This window comes from Aethalodelphis obliquidens, unplaced genomic scaffold (assembly GCF_003676395.1).
Source record: "Aethalodelphis obliquidens isolate GAN/ISIS:26980383/991018 unplaced genomic scaffold, ASM367639v1 scaffold18, whole genome shotgun sequence".
NCBI lineage: Eukaryota > Metazoa > Chordata > Mammalia > Artiodactyla > Delphinidae > Aethalodelphis > Aethalodelphis obliquidens.
In genome coordinates, this window is record NW_020837962.1 from 13,050,172 (window position 1) to 13,076,476 (window position 26,305).

General features: G+C 63.9%; 3 protein-coding genes across 14 annotated transcripts; all 3 read right to left on the reverse strand.

The window, feature by feature from the left end:
* Window positions 1–116: 116 nt before the first annotated feature.
* RHBDL1 (rhomboid like 1) lies at window positions 117–4,123 on the reverse strand. Of its 2 annotated transcripts, XM_027117981.1 has the most exons (8): window positions 2,477–4,123; window positions 1,881–2,042; window positions 1,444–1,668; window positions 1,211–1,359; window positions 970–1,082; window positions 795–895; window positions 651–711; window positions 117–576 (listed from the first exon to the last, which is right to left on the reverse strand). In XM_027117981.1, the coding sequence occupies exons 1-8, from the start codon at window positions 2,513–2,515 to the stop codon at window positions 305–307; spliced, it is 1,122 nt and encodes a 373-aa protein (XP_026973782.1). In that variant the 5' UTR covers window positions 2,516–4,123; the 3' UTR covers window positions 117–304. The 2 variants fall into 2 exon arrangements, with proteins under 2 accessions (XP_026973782.1, XP_026973783.1); XM_027117982.1 differs by lacking the exon at window positions 795–895 and having other exon boundaries at window positions 312–576; window positions 961–1,082.
* A 112-nt stretch (window positions 4,124–4,235) lies between these two features.
* Window positions 4,236–10,338, reverse strand: RHOT2 (ras homolog family member T2). 7 transcript variants are annotated; one of them, XM_027117977.1, is made up of 19 exons: window positions 9,718–10,330; window positions 9,540–9,598; window positions 9,360–9,441; window positions 9,234–9,277; window positions 8,281–8,334; window positions 7,742–7,794; window positions 7,555–7,663; window positions 7,358–7,459; window positions 7,187–7,285; window positions 6,950–7,058; window positions 6,735–6,855; window positions 6,447–6,531; window positions 6,229–6,371; window positions 6,045–6,145; window positions 5,829–5,959; window positions 5,652–5,732; window positions 5,418–5,540; window positions 5,124–5,326; window positions 4,236–4,841 (listed from the first exon to the last, which is right to left on the reverse strand). In XM_027117977.1, exons 1-19 carry the CDS (start codon window positions 9,998–10,000, stop codon window positions 4,715–4,717), a joined length of 2,109 nt encoding a protein of 702 aa, XP_026973778.1. In that variant the 5' UTR covers window positions 10,001–10,330; the 3' UTR covers window positions 4,236–4,714. The 7 variants fall into 7 exon arrangements, with proteins under 7 accessions (XP_026973778.1, XP_026973776.1, XP_026973780.1 ...); XM_027117975.1 differs by having other exon boundaries at window positions 9,234–9,275; window positions 9,360–9,598; window positions 9,718–10,333; XM_027117976.1 differs by having other exon boundaries at window positions 4,723–5,326; window positions 9,718–10,333.
* Window positions 10,092–26,248, reverse strand: WDR90 (WD repeat domain 90). Of its 5 annotated transcripts, none has more exons than XM_027117967.1 (44): window positions 26,132–26,248; window positions 25,814–25,905; window positions 25,508–25,684; window positions 25,310–25,418; window positions 24,936–25,097; window positions 24,563–24,677; window positions 24,407–24,474; window positions 23,930–24,027; window positions 23,634–23,852; window positions 23,433–23,495; window positions 23,101–23,169; window positions 22,344–22,454; window positions 22,129–22,274; window positions 22,001–22,058; window positions 21,428–21,546; window positions 21,192–21,335; window positions 20,959–21,089; window positions 20,771–20,887; window positions 20,206–20,474; window positions 19,860–19,999; window positions 19,523–19,707; window positions 18,881–19,011; window positions 18,430–18,591; window positions 18,102–18,230; window positions 17,789–17,919; window positions 17,661–17,701; window positions 17,338–17,469; window positions 17,025–17,192; window positions 16,851–16,940; window positions 16,624–16,721; window positions 15,949–16,051; window positions 15,600–15,721; window positions 15,268–15,427; window positions 14,980–15,170; window positions 14,723–14,891; window positions 14,471–14,582; window positions 14,143–14,314; window positions 12,019–12,141; window positions 11,692–11,866; window positions 11,453–11,583; window positions 11,201–11,344; window positions 11,011–11,130; window positions 10,813–10,897; window positions 10,092–10,522 (listed from the first exon to the last, which is right to left on the reverse strand). In XM_027117967.1, exons 1-44 carry the CDS (start codon window positions 26,139–26,141, stop codon window positions 10,362–10,364), a joined length of 5,652 nt encoding a protein of 1,883 aa, XP_026973768.1. In that variant the 5' UTR covers window positions 26,142–26,248; the 3' UTR covers window positions 10,092–10,361. The 5 variants fall into 5 exon arrangements, with proteins under 5 accessions (XP_026973768.1, XP_026973770.1, XP_026973767.1 ...); XM_027117969.1 differs by having other exon boundaries at window positions 19,523–19,653; window positions 20,206–20,441; window positions 26,132–26,247; XM_027117966.1 differs by having other exon boundaries at window positions 17,025–17,469; window positions 18,102–18,160; window positions 20,206–20,441.
* Window positions 26,249–26,305: the final 57 nt, after the last annotated feature.

Genomic DNA, 26,305 nt, shown 5'->3' on the forward strand with positions numbered 1-26,305 from the left:
TTCTCCAAAAAGGCTCAGACTGCAAGTCTCATGGGAGAGGCCAGGGCAGGGTCTCCTCTGGGGCCACCCTTGGGGACCTCCACCACTCAGCCCAGTCCATCAGTCCTATTCCTCCAGGCCTGGGAGGGGGTGGCCAGGGCTGGTGTAAGGCTTGGCCTGCAGTCAGTGGGCCACAGGGGCCACCTGCACCCACCAGGAAGAAGCAGCCTCAAGACATACATTCACAGAGGACGAACATGCAGGCCTCCCTAGTGGCTGGCCCACGGATGCTGCGCCCTGGCTGGTGTGGCCCTGGGAACTCTTGTCAGGGTGGCGGGGGAATGTGGGCACCCAGCAGGTCGTAGGCAAAGATGTTCCAGAAGATGGCGAAGAGCAGGAAGGTGCCATAGGCAAGCAGCACCACCCACCAGCCACACTGGTCTCGCAGGCGTTCCTCATAGCTGCGCAGGATGGTCAGGCCCATGCTGACACCCACCACCGCGCCCGCCAGGTGTGCCATGAAGCTGGGCTGTGGGCCCGAGGCAGGCAGTGGCGGGGAGAAGCGCAGCCACACGGCCCGGCCCACCTCGGAGCTCACTACAGAGGGAGGCAGCAGGTGAGAGGCACCCTAGCCATAGGCTGAGGCCCCTCCACCCTGGCTCCCTACTTACTGCACACCAGGGCCAGCACCATCCTCAGCAGCTTGTAGGGACATCTCATCCCAGCCCAGTTCTGATGGGGTGTGAATAAAAAAGGCTGTGAGGGAGGCCTTATGGGCCCCTCCCCGCACCCCGCCGCAGGGGCTGCCCCGTTACCATGACGACATTGGCCAGGTGTGCAGAGCACAGGGCGTAGACCCCGCCGGAGCCCCCCACCACAGGGGCCCGCATGTCAGTAATGGAGACGGTCAGGGAGCCTGTGTGAGCAAGGGGAGAGCCGTGAGGGTGAGGCCCACCAGTGAGGTGGCCAGGGCGCACACACCTGCCTCACCTGCCAGCACACCAGCCAGGTAGAGCAGGCTGATGCGGAGCAGGCCATGCACCATCTCCAGGGGCACCCCGATCATCAGCTGCAGGAGTGCGTTGAACCCCAGCTGCTCCAGCCTGGCCATATGGGGCAAATAGGTGTGAAGGGTGGGGTCCGCCAGGGGGCTACCAGCCCCCTGCCCCCACCTCGAGAGGCTAAGCCCTCCCGATCCAATCCGAGGGGTGCCAGAGGTGGGCCCACTCACCCAACGTGCATGAACATGTAGGTGAGAAAGCGCCAGGCCCGAGCACGGTGGCCGGGGTGGTATACCAGGGGGCTTTTCATGTACTCAGGGTGGTAGGTCTGCAGCACCCACTTGTTGAGACGGGCCCCGTAGCACAGGAACACGATGATCTGGGAGGGACAAGTGTTGGGGCCAGGCAAGACCAAGGATGAGGGAGGCTCCCGGGGTGGTGGGTGGTGGACGGGCAGGCCCACCTGGGCGAGGGTGACCGAAGCCATAAACACAGGGGGTGGGCAGCTGCGGTGCCGGTAGAAGTACCAGTGGCGGTCCACCTCTCGGGGCAGGATCTCGTAGGCCACGTAGCGCACGAACCGCTTGTAGACACCCAGTCCTGGCTCGTCCAGCAGCCCGTCCTGGGGCAGTGCCCGCTGTCCATTGGCGATGGCCCGCTTGAAGCTGCTTGAGCGCTTGCTGCTGATCTGGGGGGCGGGGCCTAGGCATAGGCCACGATACTCCCCCCATGGCCGCCCCTCCTGAGTGGTCCACCCAGCTTGTCACAGGGTCTGAAGCCCTGCCCCATGGCTATAGCCCTCCCCAATGGGAAAGGCAGGGAGGAGGGGCCACCTGCCCAACCCACGCCAGCCAGGGCACTGCGCCCATACCCCAGCTGCCCACCCACTGTGGCACTGACCAGGTCCACCAGCTCCTGGTAGCAGACCTGGCCCCGCTCGTTGCTCTGGGCCAGGGCCACCAGCATGTCCAGTTTGGCCGGGTCCAGGGGCAGCTCATGGCGGTGCACCAGGCCAGCGAAGGTGTCCGCACCGATGAAGCCAGTGTTTTCAGGGTCCAGCTGCTGGGGTCGGGGAGCCAGCGGCCAAGGTCTGAGGGTGGGCCGGGCCCCAGGACCACAGGGCTGAGCCACGTCAGGCGGGAGAGGCAGGCTCCGAGCACCCTGGGTCCAGGCCCCTGTGCCCACATGGTCCCAGGAGCTAGCTGTAGGCACCGGTACCTAGGTCCCCGGCCTCTAGCTCCGCTAGCTCTCCAGCCGTCTCCCCACCTCATTTCTGCCTTGCCCATCCTGAAAGGGTAGGGCCAAGGTCTGAGGGCAATCACCAACCCTTTTGCCCCTCCCCAAGCGCCCTAGTCTGGCTCGGTCTCGTGCAGGGGACCAAGGTCGTGCAGGGAAGGGGCTGTGCTGAGGGTCTCAGAGCTCCGTCCCCCCGGCCCACCCAAGGGCGGGGGGCCGGCAACGGGGGCGGTGCCGGCGCCCCCCACCTCTCCACGCACCTGCTCCTGGATAAGCTGCAGCAGCGAGCTCCTGTCCATAGAGCCAGGCCGGGCCGGGGGCCGGGGGCCGGGGGCCGGGGTCGGCGGCCGCGGCCGGGAGGGGCTTCTCTGCGGACTACTCCGCTCCGCCCCTGCCCTCCGGCTCCGCCCACTCCGCTCGGCGCCGCGTCACGGAGCCGCCCGCCCCCGCCGCACACGCCGCCGCTGCCAGCCCAGCCACTCGCGGTCAGGACACGCGCGCGACCCGCACGCGGACGTGCCAGGCAAGAACTGCGCGGGGCGCTTGGCTCAAGTGCCGGCGCCCCCGCCCCGCCCCGGGCTGCAGCTGTTCGTCCCGCGGGGCAGCAGCCGGGAAACTGAGTCACGCGCGGCACGCAAGCCCCTTCTGCGCCCACCCTTTTGCCCCGGTCTGGGCCTCAGCGCCGATGCCACCTCCTCGGGGAAGGCTTCAGGGAACAACCCATTGCTGGGGACTCCCCCCACCGGGCTCCCTGAAGGCACCTCCCTCCCTGGCAGACATGCTTGCCCTTCCCGGCAACAGCGGCTCCACGGCCCCAGCGGCGAGCGCTGAAGCCAACTGGGCAACTAGCAGGGTTGAGGGAGGTCCCTGCAGCAGGCCTTGCTCAGTGGGTGGGGACCAACACAACTTGGGCTGAAGGTTCCTGACTACTCCTGTGGCCACAGTGCTAAACTGACCCATGGACATGGGGGTGGGGAGAGCCCCCCAGTGGACAGGACCGCAGCTGGGATGGAGAGGAGCCCTACTTCCCAGGGAGAACAGGTAGACCCCCTACAATAAGGAAGGTGACAGGCTGTGGTAATGTATAACCATAGCAACCCCTGACAGCACCGCTCAGAATGCCTGTGCAGCTGAGCCTCAGGACAGATGCAGCAGCTAGAAGTAGCATCCTGCCCTGCCCAGCTTTAGTAAGAACTGCACCAGGGGTCCTCAGGTCACTGGAACTGGGGGGCCAGCGGGATGGTTGAAACAACTTAAGGGTGTGACCCCCAGCCCCTGTTGGGTCAGGCCTAAGCATCCCCTGCCGAGAAGGCACCTCCCCCGCCTCTAGAAACAGCTTGTCAGGGCTGGGGGAGGGGCCCTGGCCTAAAGGCCTGTCTTGCAAAGAATGACTAATTACAGAAAGTAGAGGGGGTACTTGTCTGGCCAAGGTCCTCCACCCAAGCACACCACATACTGCCTCTGCTCCACGCCCAGAATGCACGCCAGAGTGAGCACCTAAACTCCAAGCTGAGCCCCCTCCTCAGCCCAAGAAAGGTTCTCTGTCCCCTTGTCCTTAGGCTGGAGCTCTGGCTGTCTCCTGCCCAGTGGGAGGGGCAGAGGCCTCTGGGTGGGGTGTGAGAAACAGGGCAGCTCCCCCAGACCAGGGCCACCTCGCACACCAGGACATTTCAGCACATCCCAAAACCCCAGATCCTCAGCACACCTCAGCCAACCTGACAGGATGCTGAGGCTTGGGTAGTGACTACACCTGGCTGTGGGGAGGGGTCACATCAGGGGGGTCCTCAGGTATCAGGCCCCCTCCAGCCTCACTCTCAGGCCAGCATGGATCTCAATGGACCTAAAGGCCCTGAGGCTGCGGCTGGGCCATAATTGGTCCTTATCCTGGCCTGAGACCTCAGGATGGTGACCCAGAGAGGAGGCGAGGGGGTCAGGAGTAACATTCCCAGCCCACACCCAGACCAAAGACACGTTTTAGTTAATTCAAGAAGTCATCCTCAGAAAGCAGGACCCAATATGTAAAAGACACAAGTGAAGTTTAATCAGGAAACCCAATCTCATACGTCTTCTGTGAGAGGCACAGCCCTGGACCTGTCTTCAGATTGGGGGGTGGGGGCGCGCACAATGGTCCAGCCATTTCTTGCCTCCACGCCCCTGCCTTTGGCCCAAAGCTCTGCCCTCTTACCCCCTTCATACCCTCTGGCCACATGGGACCAGGAAGGAGTGGAGCCCTGAGAATTCGGGTCTGGGGTCACTGACTTCCTCACCCACACCTCCCGGTCCCTCCAACACATGATGCCCACAGAAGAGGATCATGCCCGGCACCTGCAGCAAGGCCGGACACAGGCTGCTGGGAGCCAGGGCCACCCTCGGGGCTGAGGCAGGGGTGGGGCAGCAGGTGGACTGTCCTCAGGAGGAAAGTTGAGAGGGTCTCCATCCCCCACCAAGCAAGTGGCCCCACACCAGCACCCTGAGATCAGACTGTGGGGTCTGGGACCTCATCGGCTCTTCACCAAGACCCTGTAGAGTGAGAAGCTGAGAACGGCAGCAACGGCAGCCCCGACGGCCCCCAGCGCCACCCGGAGCCAGAAGGAGGTGGCGTGCAGCTCCCCGTGGACAAGGTGTCTGCAGGAGAGAGGGGAGTCTTGCTGCTGTAACCCCACCTCCGTCTCCTACAAAGTCCCAGAGCCCCACTCAGCTGCTTTGTGTCAGTGCCCAGCATGGCAGTACCCCCAGACTAGAGGGCAGCCTGTCAGGCCAGGCCCCGAGGGCCCCGCCTGAGCATCGGCACAGGCACCAAGGCCCACCCTGCAACCTTGACTGACTCCAGTCCTGACACCACAGCTGTGCCACTCTCCTGGGACAGGGAGGGGTCTCCCACACAGGGGCTTCGATCCTGGTACCCACGGGAAGGCGGCCATTGTGGCGAGCCGGGTGAAGATGGCCGCGCGGGGCTCGGCTGGGCCGGCACAAGAGAACAGGGCGGGGGCGGGCAGCCGGTGCCTACGGCAGAACTCAGTTGGAGACAGACCAGGCAGCAAGACGCCTTCGGGCAAGTCAGCCTTGGAGGAGACGAAGAGGCAGGGGGTCTGCCTGTCCATGTAGTGGCGCTGCAGGGGGAGGGGCCATGTGAGTGTGCTGGGGGACACCTGCCCACAGCCCTGCTATGCAGCAGGGCCCCCAGGGTGGGCGGGACCTTGCCTTGTAGACACTGGCGCACAGCGAGAAGGACCTGGGGTGGCTGCTGTCAAACATCAAGCAGGCGATGTCACAGGTGGCGTCGGCCGAGGCGGTCAGGAGGCTGTCTGCACCCACCTCACACAGCTGAACAGAAAGGGTGGCCTCAGAGGGGCACAGGCTAGGTCTCCCAGGGCCGCGTTGGGCGGCTCCCTCAGCGTGCACGCTCTAGGCCTACCCTGGGGACCCCGCACTCACGATCAGGTACTTCTCCTGCCCGTTGACCTGCACGGTGTCGATGGTGTAGGCAGAGGACTCCCCGGCAGGCTCCCCAGCATCCTGGTGCAGAGGAGGGACGCCCCTGAAGCTCACTGCTTGGACTCTTTCCAGAACCCCTGCCCCTCAGGTCCACGCACGGCACACATGGACACTCACCCCCAGGCCATGGCCAAGGAAAGCCTGCAGGAAGGAGGACTTGCCCACTCCGCGGGCCCCTACCACCTTGCACAGGAAAACGTTTCTCTGCGTTTGTCCCTTCTCCTGGTCCAGCCTCTTCTCCCGGGTGACTGTGGGCAGGGAGCAAGGATGAACGTGAGGGAAGGGCTGCCAGGGAGGCACTGGCTGGGGGCCGGTGTGGAAGCGGGCACCCACCTGTGATGGCGTGGGCCTGGGAATCCTGCTCGCAGAGGGTGGGGAAGCCCAGGTAGCCAAGGTGCTCAAGACAGTGCTGGACGTCCAAGTAGGTCACCAGACTGGGGACGGGAGAAGTGGGGATGTGGTGTTACAGCAGGGCAGAGGGTGAGGCCATGTCTCAGTGGGTGAGGGCTGCACTTACGTCCACTGGCAGAGATACCCGTGCAGAGGCAACCGACCGGCCTCGGTGCGGACTGTGCGAGGGAGCTGGGGGCCCCAGGGAGCAGCAGGAAACACGCTGAAAAGGCTCTGCAGCTCTGCTGGCGAGAGGGCACCATCTCGGTCCTGCGGGCAGAGGAGCTGCGGTGACATGTGCGGGTGGGAGGCCAAGGGGGTCTCAGTGGGGCCCAGCGCCCTCACCTGGTCATGCTTCTCGAACATCCTCTGCACAAACTGGTAGCCGCGGTGGTTGAGCTCGGTGCTGCATCCGGGGGGCACATGGAGCCTGCGGGTGCCGGGATGGGGGTGGGGCTGTGCACACCTCCTTGTGCTCCGCAGGGCACCTCCTCCGAACACAGGCCATCCAGGCAAGCAGAGAGTCCCCCCGCCAGGGAGAGATGCTCCGATGGCCCCCAGCACAGGGTCCAGGAGCCCCAGGCCCCATCCAACACAGATGGGAGGCGAGCCCTGAGCCCAAACGCCACTCACGGTGGGCAGAGGTAGTTGGCCGTCAGCTCAAGCGAGTCGCCATAGCCAAAGCGCCTCAGGATGGTCCACGTGGTCTCGTGGCGGCCTCGCTGGATGAAGAGCGTGTTCAAGAAAAGGAAGCCTGCTCAGGAGAAGCAGAAAAGGGAGTAACACCAGGCACAGCCCGGCCCTGCCCCACACCCCACGCCCGATGTAGGCAGGGTGTCGGGCCTCACCGTCCAGGGTCAGCCGGTCATCCCGCACGCCTCCTGCCACATTCTTGCTCACCACCACCTTCACATCCTCCAGGGCCTGCGGGGCAAGAGGGTGCCCGAAGCAGGACATCTGCTTCCGAGAGAAAGTCGCCGTTAGTCAGCCAGCTGCCCTCTCCATCCGTCACAAGGGCAGCCAAGGCGTGGGGTGTGGCTGCAGCTGGGAGGGTGGGTACCGCCAGGAGACAGAAGGGGGCGCACCTGGAAAGCATTAAGCTCCTGGTCACTGAGCACCTGGTCCATGTCCTGGTCTGAGAGCCTGAAGATGCGTGTAAGGGCCTGGGCGCACTCGGGCATCAGCTGTGGGGACAGCGGCTCAGCACCCCCACCACTCCCTCCTGCTCGCCCTCCCCACCGGTGCCTTCAGCCCACCTGCTTGGCCTCAGGGTCATAGAGGGGGGCCGTGGGGTGTAGCACGGCCTTCTGTGCGTAGTAGAACAGCTCTGAGATGTTTTTCAGGTTCTTCGCCGAGCACTGGGACACGTGGGAACAGACTCAGAGGGGGAGGCAGGCAGGCCCCCTGTCCTCGCCTCTGCAGTCCTGGCACCCCCGGGGCCCTGCCTGCTCACCTCCACACAGGTCTCGATCTCAGGGAACTGGCTCATGATGGGCAGCACAGCCTCCATGGAGCCCCCCGGCCGCAGGTCCGACTTGTTGCCCACCAGGATAATGGGGACCCTGGGGGAGAGACCCACGGTCACCAGGGATCAGGGAGCTGGCGGGGCCCAGCCCCCCTCCCCGAGTCCTGCCTATTACCTGGGCCCCCTCTTGGTATCCCCATTCACCAGCGGGATCCATTTGGTTCGGATCTGAAAGGTAAGACCTGGCCATGAGAATGGAGGCCTGCCCGGCCCACAGCTCCCATGTGGAACTCTCACTTGGCTCGAGGAGAGACGGGGGAGACTGAGGGCCACTGAGAGCCAAAGTCACGGCCACTGGCAACAAGACCAGTGGGGAAGAGCAGCGGGCAGGTAGGACCTCATCTGATCCTAGCAGTTCCCAAACACCCACAAAGGGCCTGAGATCAGCAACTCCTCCTGCAGGCCTAAGAGATTCAGACGCAAGGCCATCCACGCTCTCGGCGGGAGACAGGATCATGGGAACTCGGGGGGAGCTTTGGGGGCCGTGGCCAGGATGGCTCCGTGAAGCTCCCCAGTGGGGCCAGCCACAGGTGCAAGTTGCCCAGAACCCGGGTCAACTGAGCGTCCGCCGTGGTGTGTGCAGAGAACAGGTTGATGACCAGGCTCGGCGCCAGTGACAGAAAGCTAGGATGGACAGAGAGTTCCCTTGCTCACCTTCTCAATAGTGGCCTCCTCAGACACGTCATACACCACGCACACCACGTTTGCCTGTTGGGGGCAGGGAGAGGGACTGTATGGTGGGATCTGAAGCTCCCTGCTCCACTCACAAGCTGGACAGCACAGGGCTCAGAGACTGGGGAGCCCACCCTTCCAGCTGCTCCCAGGCCGAGTCACTGGCTGTTGGCTAGGCACACCTCAGGCCAGCTCTTCCCTACCCACTTCTGCTGCAGATGCCAGGCCCCAATACTGCAGCTCTGGTCAACGAGTCCTCTGAGGGCTCAGGACACAGCCACCCTTAAACTTGACTCCCCAGCCCCAGCCTCAGCCCTTCGCTCCCTGGTCACTACAGGCAACAGCAGACAGAGGACAACAGCACAAGGTAGGGGATGATGGCAACACAGTGGCTGCGGCCTGTACCCTTGCCCAGTGGCACCCCCAGGACACAGCAGATGCTGCAGGGGCAGCACCCCTACCAGGAGCTTGGTCCAAGCACAGGTCTTCCTGTGCAAAGGAGAGCAGAGAGCTAGCTGTGCAGCCCACAGCCCTGGTCATGACACCCGGTGCAGCCCAGAGGCCCAGGACAGTGGGCTGGACTAAGGAGTGGGGAATGGGGGTGCTGGGCACAGAGTTGCCCAAGGGATCACTTTCAAGGACTTGGAGACTGCTCCCCAAGGTCCACCAGAAGAGGGAAGGCTAGGCACGGAGAGCTGTGGGCTGGCCAACCACGCATGCAAGAGGAAGGAATGGGCCTTCCTCCTGGCTCCCAGCAGAGTGCATCACAGGGACCCCAAAGACACTCAGTGCTAACAGGTCACAACAGAATTAGCGAGGCTGCAGACATTCTGGGCACCTTAATCCAATCCCTCAGAGGCTGAAGCCGATCAAGCCAGGGCAGCCATATCCCCAAGGCCTGAGCCCTGCACTCCCTTCCCCAGGACCCACCGTACCTTGTGAATCTCCTCCTGAAGCTCCTCGACTGTCTGCTCAGCCTCTGGGTGGAAAAAGAGACCCTACTGCAGACCTGCCGGAGATGCCCGCTCCTGGGCGCAACCGCGGGCGGGCGGCCCCTCTACCTGAGTAATCCACGATGTGGGTGGGCACCTTCTCTGGGGTGACGTCCGCGGGAATGGTGATCTCTTCTGCCCGGGGAGGGACCTGGGGCAGACGCGGCCGTGAGGACAGCCGGGAAGGGCGGAGGGCGGCGGCGCCCGGACCTGGGCCCTTCTTGGGCGCGGGGGCGCGCTCGGCCTTACCTCCTCGGGAAACTCCTCGCCCACCAGCGACAAGATCAGCGACGTCTTCCCCACCTGGGCTGCGCGGGGCGGCGCGGTCAGCGCGGCGGCCAAGGTCGCGGCGCCTCTCCCCACCCCGGCCCCAAGATCCCCGACCAGGCTCGACCCCCGCCTGACCCAGGCCCAGGCGCCTACATACCCTCGCCAAGCAGCAGGATGCGCACGTCCCGCTTCATGCTGGCCGCCGGGAGCTGCAGTCCGACCCCAGTGCAGGCCCGGCCCCCGCCCACAACCCCGACCCGCGCTGTAGCTGCGCCCGCACTTCCGGCCCCCGCCCGCGCAGCCTCCCTAGCGAGGCCGGCGGGCCAGACCGGCCTAGCTGCCCGGCGGCGCCACCGCGTGGGCACGCCGGGCACTGCCAGCGCCGCGCCGGCCAGGGGGGCGGGGCCTTTGCCCAGTGCCGCCCCGCCCCCGCAGCTCATGCAGGGGTCAGGATCCCTGGCAGGGAGCAGGAGGTCTGGAGGTTGGGCAGAAACTGAGCTCAGGCAGTCTGGAGTGACCAGGAGACAATGCCTCAGTGCAACACCCACATTTATTTGAACTGTACAAGGTAGAAACAAAAGCCCAAAGGAAAAGAAGCAATAAGCACTTCATACATGTTCAAGGTCTTGATGATTTGCACACACTCCTGGGCAGCCGGGTGTGGAGGGGTGAAGCCCACCCAGCCATCCTGGCCCAGCACAAGGCCCCCGGCCAACCCAGCTTCTCAGCTGAGCCTCTGCCCAGGCCAGGTGCCCGTTTGACCAGCAGGGCAACACCTGACCCCACACTCCCCACTGGGGGTCAGTGGCCTGTGACTTCCCACACCAGTATCTCATTGTGGGCCGCCGTGAAGAGCAGCCGAGCAGATGGGGCAAACCTGCACAGCTGCACCGAGTCATCATGGCCAGCAAAGTCCTGCACGGCCCCCGACGCACAGTCCACCAGCCTCAGCACACGCTCTGCTGGCGGACAGCATCGTGTGGGCTGGGACAGTTAGGGTGCCGTGGGCCCTGTGCCTGTGTCTGTATAGTTCCAGGACCCAGGGTTCCTCCAACCCACCCTGGCTCTGTCTCCAGCTGGGGCCAGTGCCTCATTGGGGGAACCTGGCCCCCCACCCCCCTCATTTCCTGACCCTACCCGAAAGACTCCCCTGGAGCAGGTGTCCTCACCCCACTTTCAGGGACGAGGGGTACGGCTCAGTGTGGGGGCACAGGTGTACCCACTGGGCCTCACTCAAGACACCAGCACTCACCAGAGAAGCCAATGGCCATAAGGTGGGCCCCAGGGGACAGGCTCATGGACACAGCAAAGAAAGGCAGTGGGATCTTCTTCATCACCTGCAGACAGCAAGCGTGAGGCACTGGGCGGGGGTTCCCGTGGCCCCGAGACCTGTCCCTCCCCAGCCCCGGGTCCCTCAGGCTCCCAGAACCACATGGAGGGGTGCATGTGCCTGCTTCTGGCAGAGGCTGTAGAAGACGACCTCATGGTGCATGCTGAGGCCCGCACACACCAGCAGCGCCTCATCCCAGGGGCAGAAGGCGGCGAGGGAGGGTGGCGGGCAGATTGGAACCTGTGGAGGGCACAGCACATTGTGGCAGGGTGGGGGGGCACCCCACCCGCAGGGCCACCAGGACTCTTACCTCCGTGAGGGCGGGCGCTGGGAAGCTCAGCCAGTCCACGAGCTCACAGCGGTCCTGCAGCCAGTTGGAGGCCCAAACGCTGACCTGCTGGTCCCCGCTGGCAGCCAGCCACAGGTCCACACCCTCTGCCCCGAAGTCTCCATACTGGGGACATAAAGGCTGGTAGGTGTCGTCTGCCCTGCTCTCCCATCCCCTTCCCTGCCAGCACCCTCGGCTCAGGCCAGGCCCTGCAGGCTCACAAGGCTACTTCACCTCTCTTCTCGTGCTCTGGATGGTGCAGATCGGGGCTCCCCGATGGTCATTCAGCACACGGAAGGTCATCCCCGTGCGAGGGCGACTCACAGCCACGAGCCCATCCCTGTCTCCGGAGAGGATGGTCTGACCTGGGCGAGGCAGAGACCAAGCTGTTACTCGTGAGCCCCTAGCCCTCAGCCCAAAGGTGTGACCTGGGCCAGGCAGAAGCCGTGCTGTCACCGTGAGCCCGGCCTCACCATCAGCAGAGAAGGCGATGGCCGTCAGTGCAGCCGAGTGGGGATGCATCTTGAGCTCCATCGCTATGAGGGGGATGCTGAAGAGCCGCAGCGTGCCGTCACTGTAGCCCGCTGCCACCCACTGCTGCTCTGGGCGTTCGCAGGATGGGGGGCTCCAAGACAGGCAGAGGCAGCTCTGGGGACCCACGGTAGGAAAACATTAGCACTCCCCTGGGGAGAGGGGAAGGGGCCCAGGCCCAAGGCCACAGACAGACACCAAGGCTGGACGGAGGACGAGGCTGCCGGAGTCCCGGGCGTGCACCCCAGCCCCAGGCGCCCCCCAAGTACCTGGCTGAGCACCTGGAACTGGATCAGCAGCTCCATGCTGGCCACGCTCCACACCCTCACGCTCCCATCGTCACTGCACGTGGCACAGTGGGACTCGCTGGGGCTGAAGACCACCTCGTTCACCTGTGAGGAGTCACCACCCTACCTGAGGCCCATGGCCCTCAAGCAGAGAGGGAACACAGCATGGCCAGGTCATTCATGAGAGCATCCATCTCCCCCTTGAGCCTACCTGGCCCCGGCCCACCATGTGGCACAAAGAAACTGTCCTGACCGACCTCCCTCCCAAGTGTCCCCACACTAGACCTGGGTGGAATCCAAATTGCAAGAAGCCCACCAGTCAGTTGAACTTGACCATCCACTTGCTAGGACGTCACAGAAGGAACTGTCCTGACAGAACCTAGAACACGGGACTCCCAGGGGGGCCACTCCTGGGCCTCATCACAGCAGGGGGGGTGGGGCTGAGATTGTCATGTGTGTGTGTGTCATGTGTATCAAGGGAGAAAGCAGTTGTATGATTACACAGAGTCAGGATCTCTGGTGTAAAAAAAAGGAGACAGAAAAAAAAATTAAAATAAAAATTAAAAAATTAAAAAAAGGAGACAGGCCGTGCACCAATGAGGTAAAACAAAATATCCGAGTCCTGAATGTGAATTTCAAGCATTAAGTATAAACTCCTGATGCATTTTATCTTAGAAAAATAATAATTTAGGTCTGTTTGGCTGAGAAGTGATGGGCCCCTCTGGGCCTCAGACCATGACCTCTAAGCCCATTTCCCACTGGAGGGGCCCACAGGCTCTGGAACAGCCAAGTCCGGTCTCGGGCGGAGCTGCAGAGGGAGAGGCTGGAGCACCTGTGGTCCACAGAAGAGGGGGACCACCAGTGACCACCAGCTCAGGTCAAGAACTCAGCACCCTCGAGCTCATGCCCTGGTGGGTGGATAAACTCATCCTATCTGTACCACAGAAGCATATTTAGCAGTAAATAGGAGTGAAGCACTGACGCTCGCTACAACTCAGATGGACCTTGAAAACACGATGCTCAGTAAGAGAAGCAGATTAGAAAACACCACAGAGTGTGTTTCTGTTCACAGGGACCATCCAGAACAGGCAAACCGACAGAGACAGAGTCTGTGAGCACCTGCCAGGGGCTGGGTGGTGAGTGTTTAATGGCTGGGGGGTTTCCTTCTGGGATGAAAGTGACTGCGGTGTTGCACAGCTCTGCAAATGTTTCAAAATCCATTGATGTTACATGGGTGTGTGGCCCACAGATTATACCTCGACATAAAGCCATTACCAAAGAAAAAGGAAACATGTAACCCTCACTACCTCACACAAGAGTTTCTTTGTTGGCTACTGTTACGCCTGAACAAATGAACGTAGAATTTTTTTAAAAAGACTCAGGAGCCAACTTGAAGACCCTGCCACCAGCCAAGGCCAGGACTCCACGAGCATCAAGAGAAAGTGACGGTGGGGAAGCCAGACCCACATTTCCACCCACCAGCCCTTAATAGCTCTCAGAAAGTAACACATTGACTGCTGCTGGGGGGCCTGGTCCACGAGGGACCTGTGCCCTGTCCCAGCCCCGGGAAACCTGAGAGCTCTCGAGGCCACTTCCCTTCTGAAAGAACGAGGGATCTGACTACTGCCACCTGCAACTCCTGCCGCCAGACAAGGGCATCACTGGTGGGAGACACAACGCTCCCAGAAGGAAGTAACGTTGGGACTGGCTGGCCCTGACTAGACCCTGGCCCGGCTTCCAGACCCCTCGGACCCCAGGGAAGCATGTCCAACAACGGTGGTGAAAGACTCCAGGGTGGATGACCAGTTTTCTTCAACACGTAAATTACAAGAGAATAAAGTGGCGGAAAAGAGGAAGGGTCAAGAAGGCCACAGGGCCTGGGGCTGCTGCACGTGGACACGGCATGGACCCCATGCCCACGGGGAGGGGTGCGTGGTTCCAGGGGTGCAGCTGGTCCTGGGAACGCCTGGACACTCGCAGCTGCACTTGGGCTGGGAGCACCCAGGGGGGCGGGGACGGAGGGAGTGCACGGCAACTGACCGGCTTGTGCGGGCTGGGATCCCCTCAGAAATCCTCAGCGGCAAGCCGGTGGCCCAGCGGCCTCACCTTGCTCTGGTGGCCGCTGACGAGGCGGGTGCTTGTGCCCTCAGCCCAGCTGACGTACCAGAGCGTGCCCGCCGTGGTGCCCACCACACCCATGTCCATGCTTTCGTGGAAGACTGCACTCACGACGGCCCCGTCAAGGGTCAGCTCACGCTCCATAAACACAGAGCTAGACCTGGAAGAGCAGGGGGTCAAAGGGGTGGCAGCAGCGAGAGCCGAGGGAGCCAGGTGGTTTGGCCCACGGGCCCTGGCCTTGCCCGAGCATGTCCCCTGGGGGACGGGCCCAGCTGGCAACAGAGTGCCAGCTCCCAGACACACTGTAGACGCTCACCTGGCCCCGGAGCCCTTGCGCCTCAGCTCTGGTACGGCCCCCACGGCCCATAGGCGCAGCCGCCTGGTGTTGCTGCCACTGACCAGACGCGCGCCCGAGCACAGCAGCACTCCTGGGGGACAGGAGATGCCGTGAGCCACGTCCCCAGATGCCTGGGACTCAAGACGGTGTCCACCGCCCCAGCACTGGGACTCCCAGGGAGAACTGAGCCCCAAGCTGTCAAGGGCCACGGAGGCTCCGTCAGACACCCACCGATCTCACCGTCGTCCGCCTCCCAGGCCAGGAAGCAGCAGCTGGCACACATGTCCCAAACACACACCTGGCCAGCATTGGAGCCGCAGTAGAGCAGGGGTGTGGTCCCGTAGCAGAGCGAGGTCAGCTCCCACCCCCCCACCTCCTCAGGGATGGGCTCTCGGTGGACCTGGAGGGACACGAGCACAGTGTGGGTCAGCGATGCCCTGGGGTCCAGCCAGACCCCATCCTCCAAAGCCTCCTCTGAACCCTGGCACCTGGAGGCTGACATCGCCCCCATGCTGCTGCAGAAGCCACAGGGTGACGGCACCCTGGCCCACGCAGGCGAGCTCGCCAGCGTCCCAGGGGTTGAAGGCCATGCCGTATACTGGCTCTGGGAGGCACGTGGAGGACACAAGCTCGTAGGTGGCCATGCTCCACAGGGCCAGGGTGCGGTCGCCATAGTCCCCTGGGGGAGATGCAGAGTGACCACGTCAGCTGCCCAGGGTTCCCAGGACAGGCAGGGGAGTCCAGAGACCACTGTCCTCCGCCCCCGCCCTGCTGACCCAGAGTGACGAGGAGTCTGTCGTCTGGTGAGAAAGCCAGGGCCTGAACAGCAGTGTCGTGGTGAGAAAGGAGCTGCCGACAGGAGCCCCCTGGCACGTCCCAGACACGGATCTGGCAGCGGGAGGCAGTGCTGCTTCGGCCTGAGGCAGAGGCCAGCACCTGGCGGGCAGGCAGGTGGGTGGTCAGCAGGGAGGGTGCAGTCCACGGGCCCGTTCCCGCTCTGTGTAAAGGGCTGCTCTGGAAGCGAGAGCCAGCTGCACGCAGTTCAAGGAGCCAAGCTCCGAGGCACACCTTGGCCCTGGGCATTCAAGGCAGGCTGCAGGACAGGCACCTGGGCATCGTGGCTGAGGGCCAGCGTGGAGATCTCCTCAGGGTGGCCAAGCCAGTGCTGCTGGACACCAGAGTGCAGGTCCTCCACCACCACCAGGCGACCACACGTGTAGGCGAAGAAGCCTGTGGGCAGGGAGGAAGCGCCCGCCCCGTCAGCCCCACAGCCCCAGGCACTCGTGCCCACACCCCCCAACCCCACCCCAAGGAGAACTCCTGCTCACAGCAGGAAGTGCCACCAGGAGAACACGCCCGTCCTGCAGCCCAAACCACCTGCGGGCCCCTCCATGGGGCCTGGCCTAGGGGTGGACAGAACTGAGCCCACCCTGCAGCGTCTGGGCCATGGCCCCCACCTGTGTCTGGCCTCCAGACCAGGTTGGCGCGCCCGTTCCCGTTGTAACCCATGACGGCCTTCAGGTGCAGCCGCTCATCGCCGACGGCAGGGAAGGAGAGGCCCTGTGAGGAAGTGGACCCAGGACGCTGGCACCGGCCCACCTGGCCCAGGCCCCCAACCTCAAGCTCTGCCCATCAGGCCGGGCGTGGGACTGAGCCTTGGGAGATGCATGCTCCTGGGAGGAGGCAAACGGCAGGTACGTGGGCACCAAAGTCTGCACGCGGTGGCCAGCGGGGCTGGGAGCCTGGCATGCAGCATGCAGACAGGGAGGCAGGAGGAGGAGACGGGGAGGCGCCTGCCAGGGGGGAAGTGAAGGGGAGCCAGGACCATGGAGTGAAGTGAGTGTGTGGGCTTAGCAGGACACGCCTGGGTCCAGTCACTGCGTGACAGTGAGAACCTAAACCAGTCCGGTGAGAGCATGGGGCTCAGGGCAGAGGGGTGACCCGTGGGGCGAGTGCCAGCAAGGCCTGGGCTGCTGTCAGCTCTGGGAGCTGCCCCAGGGAAACCCCAGGGAGCCTGTGTCTACCAGGGAGCAGGAGTACCCCAGACACCACAGGGCCATGCCACCTGGACCCCTGGGCTTCCAGGATATCCACTGGTGGCAGGGCCTATGAGGATGCCCTACCCAGCCAACCTTGGGCAGCAGGGAGGCCTTGTAGCGAGCTGTGAAATGCCGATAGGAGTCCGGGCGAGTGGGGGGCTGGGCCCTGGCTCTTCCAGTGCTGCAGGTACCTGTCAGGGAAGGGAATGAGGCTGTGAACCCCCAGGGACCACACAGTGACCCTCCTTGCAGGCACCCTGCCCTGGCTGGTCAGACGCTTGGGTTCAAAGGGTACAGATGAGCCACGTCCCATCACCCACCTGGCCCAGCAGGGGCCTTGGGCTCTCCATTTGTCCTGTAGGTGACCATCCCTTGTCTGCCAGGGGCAGCCAGGTCTGTCCTTAGGCCACCTGGAGTCCACGTGGTACATGCACCTGGGCCCTGGTCCAGTTATGAGTGACCCTGCCCCACCCTGCTGCCCCTCCCCTGCTTACTGGGCCAACCACGGGGGTTGGGAGGCCTGCCAAGGTCCCAGGGGCCCCCCATGGCCCCCCAGGCCCCATCACCGGCCCTGCCAGCCTCCTTCTGCACCAGCACAGGTGGGCCTGAGGCCTGGCGGAGACCCTCAGGGCCACGGCTCTCATCTGACATGGAGAAAGCGCCTGAGGAGGGTGGGGAGACAGTGAGACGAGGGAGCAGAGCACCCCCATGCCCTTGCCCCTCCCCCAGGCCAGGAGCAACAAAGCATGTCAGGATGGGAGCCAGGAACACATCCCCTCCAGGCCCTCCTAGGACCCCTGCCCTCACCATCATGGTCCTTGGGGGGCCTGGCACAGATGTCCAGCCAGGGTGGGGACGCCTGGGATGGCATGGGCACCTGCTGCCGGGGAAGCCCATTGGCCCCGGACACCACGTCCTCCAGCTGTCTTGTACCCAGGCCTGAGGACGGAAGGAGCTCAGCTGAGCTCAGGGCCTGGGGAGGGCAGAGCAGGAGGCGTGCCCAGCCCCTCACGGCCAACCAGCTCTGCATCGGGACCCTCAGGAAAAGAACAGTGCTGTGCACCTACAGCGGTTACAGCGCCAGCACCAGACATCACCATGGAGACTGCCAGTGTGGTGGGACCACTCACCAGCTTCGCAGGTTGTGGGGGCCCCGGGAGAGCCTTGGACACTGCAGAGGTGACAAGAGAGATGGTCGGGTGGGGCGAAGGGGTGCAGAGGAAGGCCTGGCAGATGCATGTCGAGGGCAGGAACTTGCCTTCCTGGAGGGAACTTCTCAGAGGGCGCCAAAACGTCCCATAGAAAGATGGCGTCTCCCACACTAAGGAGCTGCTGCTGGTCGGGGGTGAAAGCCACGGCCCGCACAGGTTCTGAGTGGCCGATGTACACCTGAGGGCAGCAGTGTGGCAACATAGAGACCACTGAGGCACAGCTGGAGACACCTGGCCACCAGACTGCAGACTGACCAAGAGGACCTCGTGCAGTATCAGGCCCCAGCAGGCACGGGGTAACTTCAGGGACTGTCCTCCACCCTCCTTCTTACCCGCTGTGCACCCGCCCAGGGCACACACCTGGCAGCCAGGGCCAGCCTGTGCTGAGTAGTCCCACACCTTGATGGCCCGGTCAGCGGCTGTGAGCAGAAAACGGCCATCCCCGCTGAGAGCTAGGACAGAGCAGGCCGCAGGGGGGACACAGGACAGCTGGGAGAGAGAGGGATTGCTGAGGGAAAAAGTCAGAGCACACAGGACCACCAGTTGGGGGAGCCCCCTTCTCACAGAACACAACCTCTAGGGAGCAGCAAGCAGCCCTGGGCCTCCCCTCCTCTGGGCACTGCGGGCAGCAAGGCCGGAGCCGGGAAGGCAGGGGAGGCCAGGCCACCAGCCGCAGTCTTGGGCTCACCTCCCGGACCAAGCGGCCCGACGTGGCATCTAGCACTGCAACCATGTTAGAGGACGTGGACACCAGCAAGTGGCCAGGGGGTGCAGGGCCAAAGCAGACGGCCACAGCTGAGTCCAGGCAGCTGCCAGCCAGGTCCAGAGTCCTGATGTCAACCCTCAGCAGCTGAGGGAGAGCAGCAAGTGTCCTCACCATGACCTCCGGCCAGAGCTCGAGCCCCCAGAGCTGGGGCCCGGGCCGTGGGCGGCCTTGGGCACCCATCCGGCAGGCTGCCCACAGCTCACATGTCCTCTGTGCCATGAGGGGCGCAGGGCCCAGGTCCTTTCTGAAATGAGCATGGCCTCCCACCCAGGGAAACACGCAGCTGCCAGGGTCAGGGTGCCCACAGGGTCTGTGGGCCAAACTGGCGTGACTCCACCCTCACTGCACACAGGGAGGGTTCCAGTTGACTCACCTCATCCAGTGAGGCTGTGTCCATGACAGTCACTGTGTACTTGGACGGACCCACAAAGGCCAGCAGGTGGCTGTCCCCACTGACCACCAGGGCACTGGGGCTCGGGCAAGCCTCCTGGCACACCACGTTAGCTGCCGGCATATGGGGACAGGCAGTCAGCTGGGTCAGGGTAGGGGTGGGGCACCAGAACAGACACTGGTCAGAGACCTACTGTTGCGGGCTGGGCAGGGCAGATCCCACAGCAGCCAGCCCATGGGGCCTAGATGTGAGAGCACCAAGACACCAGTGGGCACCACGGACTGCCAGGAAATCTGGGGGTTCTCCGAGTGACCACCAAGTGACCATCTGGCTGGCCCGAGTTACAGTGGCCATGGGAGGGGGCTGACTCCCCTGCTGGCCTGGTGCTCAGGCTTCAGGTACTCACTTCCTCCTGGGGAAGGGTGGGCACAGACTCTCACTGACCTTCAATCTCGGGGGGCTGGTGAGTCCTAAAACCACACTTGGCTCTGGGGATCTCAATAGTGCGACTGTAGAACGCAGTACCACAGTCGGGGGCGACACGTACCCCCACCCCTGCAGGGACCTGACCAGGGGATGGCTGGGAGGCCAGAGTGGGGCTGGGGCTGGGCCTGGGGGCCTGACCTGTCACACGAAGGATGCGGCACTGGGGCGCGCTGCTATGGTACTGGGCCAGGGAGCCCCGAGAGCAGGAGCTGAACAGGAGGCTGCCGTCGGGGCTGGCGGCCAGGCCGGTGATGGCTCCGCGGTGACACCTGCACACACGAGACGCCGTTGGCTTGCCCCTGAGCTGCACCGTCCCAGACCTCCTGCAGAATCCCGGAGGGGCAGCAGAGGGCGGGGCTTCCAGTAGACGGCCCTCTCCCATACTACCCGATCTCCCACACTCCCCAGGGGACCCACAAACCACTGGAGCTTCCACCTCGATCGTCTGTGGGGCCAGAGCCGGCTGACCACCCACCTGTGCTCCACTAGGACCTCGGTGGTCTCCAGGCTGAAGGAACGGACGGCCCCGCTGCTAAAGCCACAGAAGAAGGTGGGCTGGGTAGGGTGGAAGGCAACAGCACACGGGGCCTCCTCCGGAGACGCGAAGTCGTACAGCTGGAGGACAGGGCCACGTGAGGGCGGACAGGCTGGGGCAACCAGCTGGCCACAAGGCCCGAGAGCCAGTCTCTCTCCAAGTGCCTTGAACCTTCAGGCCCCAAACACAGGCAGAAGAACTCAGGGCCCCACCCACCGGGCCTCAGTATGGCCTGCGGCCCTCCAGTCCCTCCCTCCTGGCTGGCTTCCCTCCGGCCACACCCCACCTGCTGCAGGGTCGCTAGGTCCCAGATGCGGACAGTGTGGTCCTGGGACACAGTGGCCAGCTGTCCCCGGCTGCTCTCAGTGGCAAGGGCCAGCACCGGGGCGGCGTGGGAGCGCACCAGCACGCTGTACTCCCGGGACAGGATGTCCAGGAAACCCAGGTGGCCCGAGGAGGTGGTGGACAGCACACGCAGGCCGTCAGGGCTGACGCAGACGGAGCTGATGGGGCCCTCATGCTCTGCAGGCAGGGTGGGTTGGTGATCGCCCAGGCCTGTAGTGGGGTGGGCCCGGAACCTGGGCCAACTGGGGCAGGCTGACCATATCCATGCTGTGCCTGTGCCCAGCCCCTCTGCCCAGGACACTGAGAAATGCACTTCCCTGCTGCCTGGAGCCCCATCTCCCTGTGAGCTACAACAGGTGCCTCCCCTGTGACCACCCACCCCTGGGCTCAGCAATGGTGGACCCCAGCTCAGGACACAGCCCCTTGGAGCCCCATGACTGCCGTCCAGCCCGGGGACACGGCCCTCCTGCGGCAACCCTGGTGGCAAGGTGATGTCGAGGCCCCACCTGCCTCCAAGAGCACAGAAGAGAAGTCCAGGGGCCAGAGGCGCAGGTAGCCGTCCTCGGAGCCCATGGCACACTTGGCCTGGGAGATGCTGAGGCTGCTGATGGCGATGCCGGGGCCTGGGTAGGGGGAGGCACGGTCAGCCCAAAGCGTCAGGGCCGCTCCTCCCAACACAGCAGGGCCCACCTACCTGAACTGAAGGTCTGCTTCTGTGGGAGGGGGCCACCAGGGGTCTGTGTAGGCAGGAGGCGGCGAGCGCACCGCACAGCCATGCGCTGGTGGTCAATCTCCAGGATGTGGCCGCTGCGGCTGCAGACGTAGCTGCTCAGAGAGGCAGAAGTAACAAGTGAAGGCGGAGGGACCGAGGAGCGGGGCAAGGAATGGGCGGGCCCTGGCCATTAGGGGAGGGAGGGTGGGGCTCACAGTATATGGCCGTCCTGGGCCTGCCTGAAGGCCAGGTCAGTGAACTCCAGCGCGTGGTGCTCCCCCAGGTCCACAGGGCAGGAGCGCAGCCCCCCACCTCGCAGCCGCCACAGCCGCACGCTGCCCCGCCCGCACGATGCCATCCTGTGAGGGGTAGGAGGTGAGCCAGGGAGGAGGGGCCAGCTCACAACTCGCTGGTCCCAGCACGGAGGATGGGCAGGCGGGCAGCCAATCACCTGGTTTCATCGAAAAAGGCCACCTCGAATGCCTGGATATCAACGTCGCTGTGCACCTTCGTGAGGATGACGGACTCTCCGCCTCGCCCCACCTGGGCCGTGCCCCACACCACCACAGTCTGCAACAAGTCCACGCTGAGCACCCACCACCCGCCTGGGCTCTCCCACAGAAGCAGGCGCGTTGGGCTGCAGGGGGTGGGAAAGTTGGCCCCTGCGGCCCGGAGGAACCTACATGTGCCCACCCGGGGTTTCCACAGACATATGTATGCAGAAAGGAACAGGAGACACAACCACGAGTGGAGGAGAGACCCCGGGTGAAACACCCAACTTCAGAGATGCTGTCATGTTAAACACGCCCAGCTCAGGCGTGGGGGACTTGCCACTGAAGAGGGTGAGGCCGGTCGAGGCCGGTCAGTCAAAGGTCAGCTCCATCCACGAGGGAGTGAAACAGACACTCTGGCAAGTATGGCGCAGTGGTGCCCGGCGGGGCTGGGGGAGGCCTGCGGGGGACCCTTGCTGCCTGCCTGCACCCCAGGATGGGCTGCCCCACCTCCCCCGGCCTGGCCTGCTTACCATCCGCCCGTGGCGGTCCTTGCCGACACCACAAAGCACCTCCCCACTGTCAGAGAAGCTGCAGATGGAGAGGTGGAGGTCAGTGTTGCAGGCGCAGCCCCCACCCCCCTCGGAGACCCTGCACCCACCTGAGGGAGCAGACGGTGTGGACTGGGCTTTGGAAGAGGGACAGGCACTCCCCGGTCTGGAAGTCCCAGAGACGCAGCATGCTGTGGGGCCGTGCCTGGGCTGAGGCCAGCAGGGAACCGCTCCCGTCCAGCGCCAGGGCAGAGACCTGGGGGGCAGCAGGGTGAGGGAGGGTGTGTGCCTGCAGAACAAGCCACCCCTGGGCCAGGGTGCCCACCTTGTCTGTGTGGCCAAGGAAAAGACGCTGCTCCCGGGTGTTGACACACAGGACGACGATGATCGCATGGCAAGGGTACACGACGGCGGCCCCATCCCGGGTCCACAGGGCCTGTGCACAGGGGCCGGAGGCTGAGGTCACAGGCTGGTCGGCTTCGTCCCCCCACCCCAGCACTCCGCCGAGCCCCACACACAGGAGTCAATGGGATGCATGTGCCAAAAGAACAGAAAGAGCTCGGGTGCACGTGCGCAAAGGCAGGGCTTCCTCTAAGCCCTGTCCGCAACACAAGAAACTTTGGGATTCAGGTGACAAAAGGCCAGAGAGCCCACAAAGACTCGGAGTTCGTGTCCTGGAAGGCCTGGCGAGCACACAGCCTCCTCTCCTGCTGCTGTTCCTGCAGGGTCCCACAAGTCTCGCCCATACCCGGCCCCACTCGGCTGGACAACACGCATCAAAGCTTTAAAGGGTGAGCAAAGGCTCTCAGGTCTCTGGAAGCTTGAGCGATCGGACCAGCACCGACCCGGCTGGTGTTCACGACACAAAGGGACGCCTGCGACGGGATGTCATCACGTCAAGGAAGCACCGAGCGTGTGAGGATGCGGGCAGGGCTGGGCATCCGCAGCGGTGAAGGGACCCGACGCCTGGGGGAGCTCGGCTGTCCACACAGCCACCTCAAGGAAACACGGGGTGTGCCCACTGTCCCCTCTGTGTATCTGACACTTGCACGACCCAGCAAGAACAGAGTCGGACCCCTCACCCATTTGGTGCTGTGACCCCCAAAGCCGATGACCCCCTTGAGCCTCAGGACCGGATCCGGGAGGAAGCTCTGAAATAGGCAAACTCACAGTGAGACCCCGAAGTGGCGAGGCTCCTGTCCCACCAAGGCTGCCCCACCCAGAGCTGGTGCCTGCCTCCCAAGAAAGCCACCTGGTTCTAGTGCCTTCTGCCAGCTGCTCTATGGCAGGAAACCAGAATTCCAATCATATTGCTAGACCCTCCAGGTACCCCAGTCCTGCGCCTGCCTGGAGCCTAAGCCCGCCCCCCACCAAACCACTGGGGCTGGGGTCAGGGCACCAGCCCCCTCCTTACTCTTTGTTGAAAACGATTCTTGCCCAAAGCCACCTCCTGTTGGTTCTGCTTTCTGCCAGGAGACTAGATGGGAAGAGACCATCTGCCCCACGCATGTTCCCAGTGGACAGAGGCCCAGCAGCCCTCCACCCACACCTCGTCCACATCCCACCCCCCTCGGCGGCACAGTCCAGCCCCACCTTCCTTGGGAAAAGCACTCACCTCTTGTGGGGATGCATCCTCTGGGGCCGTGGGCTCCACAGTCGTCTGATGCACAGACACGTGAAGGCTGTCACTGGCCACGTGCTTGTCAGTGGCCTCCACCCAGGCCAAGGGCTCCTGGCTACGGCCACTGGGGCCACCCACACTAGAGACCTTGGAGCGCTCACAGGACACACTGACTTCTGGAAGGGGCCTGGGCACAGAGGGGGCCTGGCGGGACTTCGGGAGGACAAGTGCCTGTTAGCACTCTGTGGCCACCACCCTCAGCCCCATCTCCAAGGGCACAGGGCACTCACGGCTGTGGGGCCACGCTTCTGGACCATGAGGGCCAGGCTGTCCTGAACAGGCTTGCTGAAGTCCGCTGGGTGAGGAAGAAGCCGCAGCATAGGCCCCGCTAAGATTGCAATTGAGAAGAACCCACTGAGCAGAGTGCAGACAAGCCTGTGAGAACGTGGCCACAAGGCACTGGGCAGGGGTCAGCAGTGGGCCCTGACCTTGCCCACTATGCAGGAGGGAAGCCACAACAACAGCTGTAGCCTACCCTCCCGTGGGCCCCGGCACCCCTTCCCAGTTGGAAAGCTTGAAGCCACCCGGCACTCTAGTCGGAACCTCCCACACTGGGTCTGGGGCCTCGAGACAGCCTCCCCTCACCCTTGCAGGCATCATGCTGCTGCATTCACCTCCCCAGATGCAGCATCAGGCCCCCCTCTCCCGCCGAGCTCCATGGGCCCTTCAGGCCTGAAGCTGGGTCACCGCTGGTCCCACAGGCCCACCTGCCTCAGAAGGCGAACAGCTCTTCTGAACTGCCTCGGAGGGTGTTTTTGAGCTGTCGCTTGGAAACCTTGACGGGGTGGAAGGACAGTCAGCTTCCAAGGGCGGCCCTGCCGTCCCTCCACCCGGCCGCCCTCATGACAGGCAGAGCTGCTCACCGGATGTGGACATAGTGGTCGTGCCAGCTCTCCCCTTTCGGCACCGGGAATGCCATTTCTCGAGGTATGGGGGTGATGGGCAGTTTTGCACACCGGGCTTCAGCGACAGTGACAGCTACGAAGAGCAGAGTCCAAGGAAGCCCACCCAGCTCCCTCTCCCAGCCCAGACAAGACAACACCAGGTGCCAGCCAGCAGGGCACTGCCTGGCCACGAGCCCAGCCACCCTCTCCCCCAGTGGCTGCCTTGGGAGCTGGGAGGCTCAAAGATGGTACAGCATGGGCATTTTCACCAAGTGCCAGGGAGGGTGTGGAGGCCAGCACACAGGGAGTTAGAGCAGGTGGGCTGCAGGCTAAGCACACCTTTAGCCCTCACCAGGATCGAAGCATAGGTCGCTGGTGTAGAGGTTCCTGACCAGCAGGCTAGCACACAGCCTGATGCTCTTGAGGTGACTGTACCGTCGGTTCAGGTAGACCAGCAAAATGTCGTGCAGGTCGAGCTGCAGGCAGGTCCAGCGGGCACCAGGAGAGCCCACACCTGCCAGGTGTGCAGGACAGGAGCAAAGGTCAGAGCCTACCCTCACCAACTGGCCCACAGCACTCTCTGTCCTCGGCCTGTCCCCACTCTCATGGCCACAGCCACATGCCCCTCCACCCAGGCTGTCCCTGGCCTGCCTCCCCGCTGAGCCTTCTGGCTGCCTGCCTCTCCCAGACCATCTGTGACCCGTTCACACCTCATCTGCATGTTACCTTTCCTGGGTGTCCCAGTCTCACAGATGAAAGGGAACTGAAGCCATGTGGCTGTGGACTTGAACTCCTTGAAGAAGTTGGAGAATGACACTCGGATGACCTGGCTGCCCTGTGGGCATACAGCATGGGCGTGAGGAGAGGAGACTGCAGCATGAGTGCAGGGCCCCCACCGGCAGCTCCCGCTCTCCAGCTTGTAACCTCGGTACACAGGTCCAGGTGAATGACAAAATGCTTGGCGGGCAGGGGCCGAAAGAGCACGTACAGGTAGCGTCCGGTCAGCCCCAGGGACTGGGTGCTGGTTTTGGGGAGCTGGATGTAATTGCCAGCAGAGACAGGGCCCCGCACGCGGTACACCGTGCACTTGAGGGTCTTGTCCTGCAGAGAGACACGGGAGGCATGGCGTCCCGCTCAGCCCCACGGAGCGCCAGGAGGGCTGCAGCAAAGCGGCCCAGGAGACAGAGGAGAAGACGCCGCTCCTGCTGCCAGGTGCCCCGGCCCACTTACCGTCACGACGGCCACGTCGCCCTCTTTAGAGGACCGCTTCCACTCGTCCACCTTGAAGTGTCTGAAGACGTTGAGGAACGGCTGCTGCCACACTGGGGGACACGGGGGCGTGAGGTGCCAGACCCACCGCGGGTCTAGGGAGGGGGCCGGGGCAGGGTCTGCGCGCTCCCCAGCTGTGACAGCCAGCGCAGCGCGCGGACTGGGCTCCGGGCGAATCTCAACACCAACCCGTCCGCGGCGGCGCCGGATCTCGGGTCCCAGACCCCGGCGCCCGGCCCCGGGCCCCGAGCCCCCGGCCCTCCCGCCGCGCGCCGCTACCTCCGGCCATGGCGCCGCCGCTCGCGCTTCCCGCCTCGGCCACCGCGCGCTCCACGCAGAGCACGCAGTGCGCGCCTAGCAACGGCCGCCTGGCAACGACGCCACTTCCGCCGTTACGGCGGCAGGGCACGTGATCGCGCTTCAGGGTCGGGGCCTGACACGTGACCGCGTGAC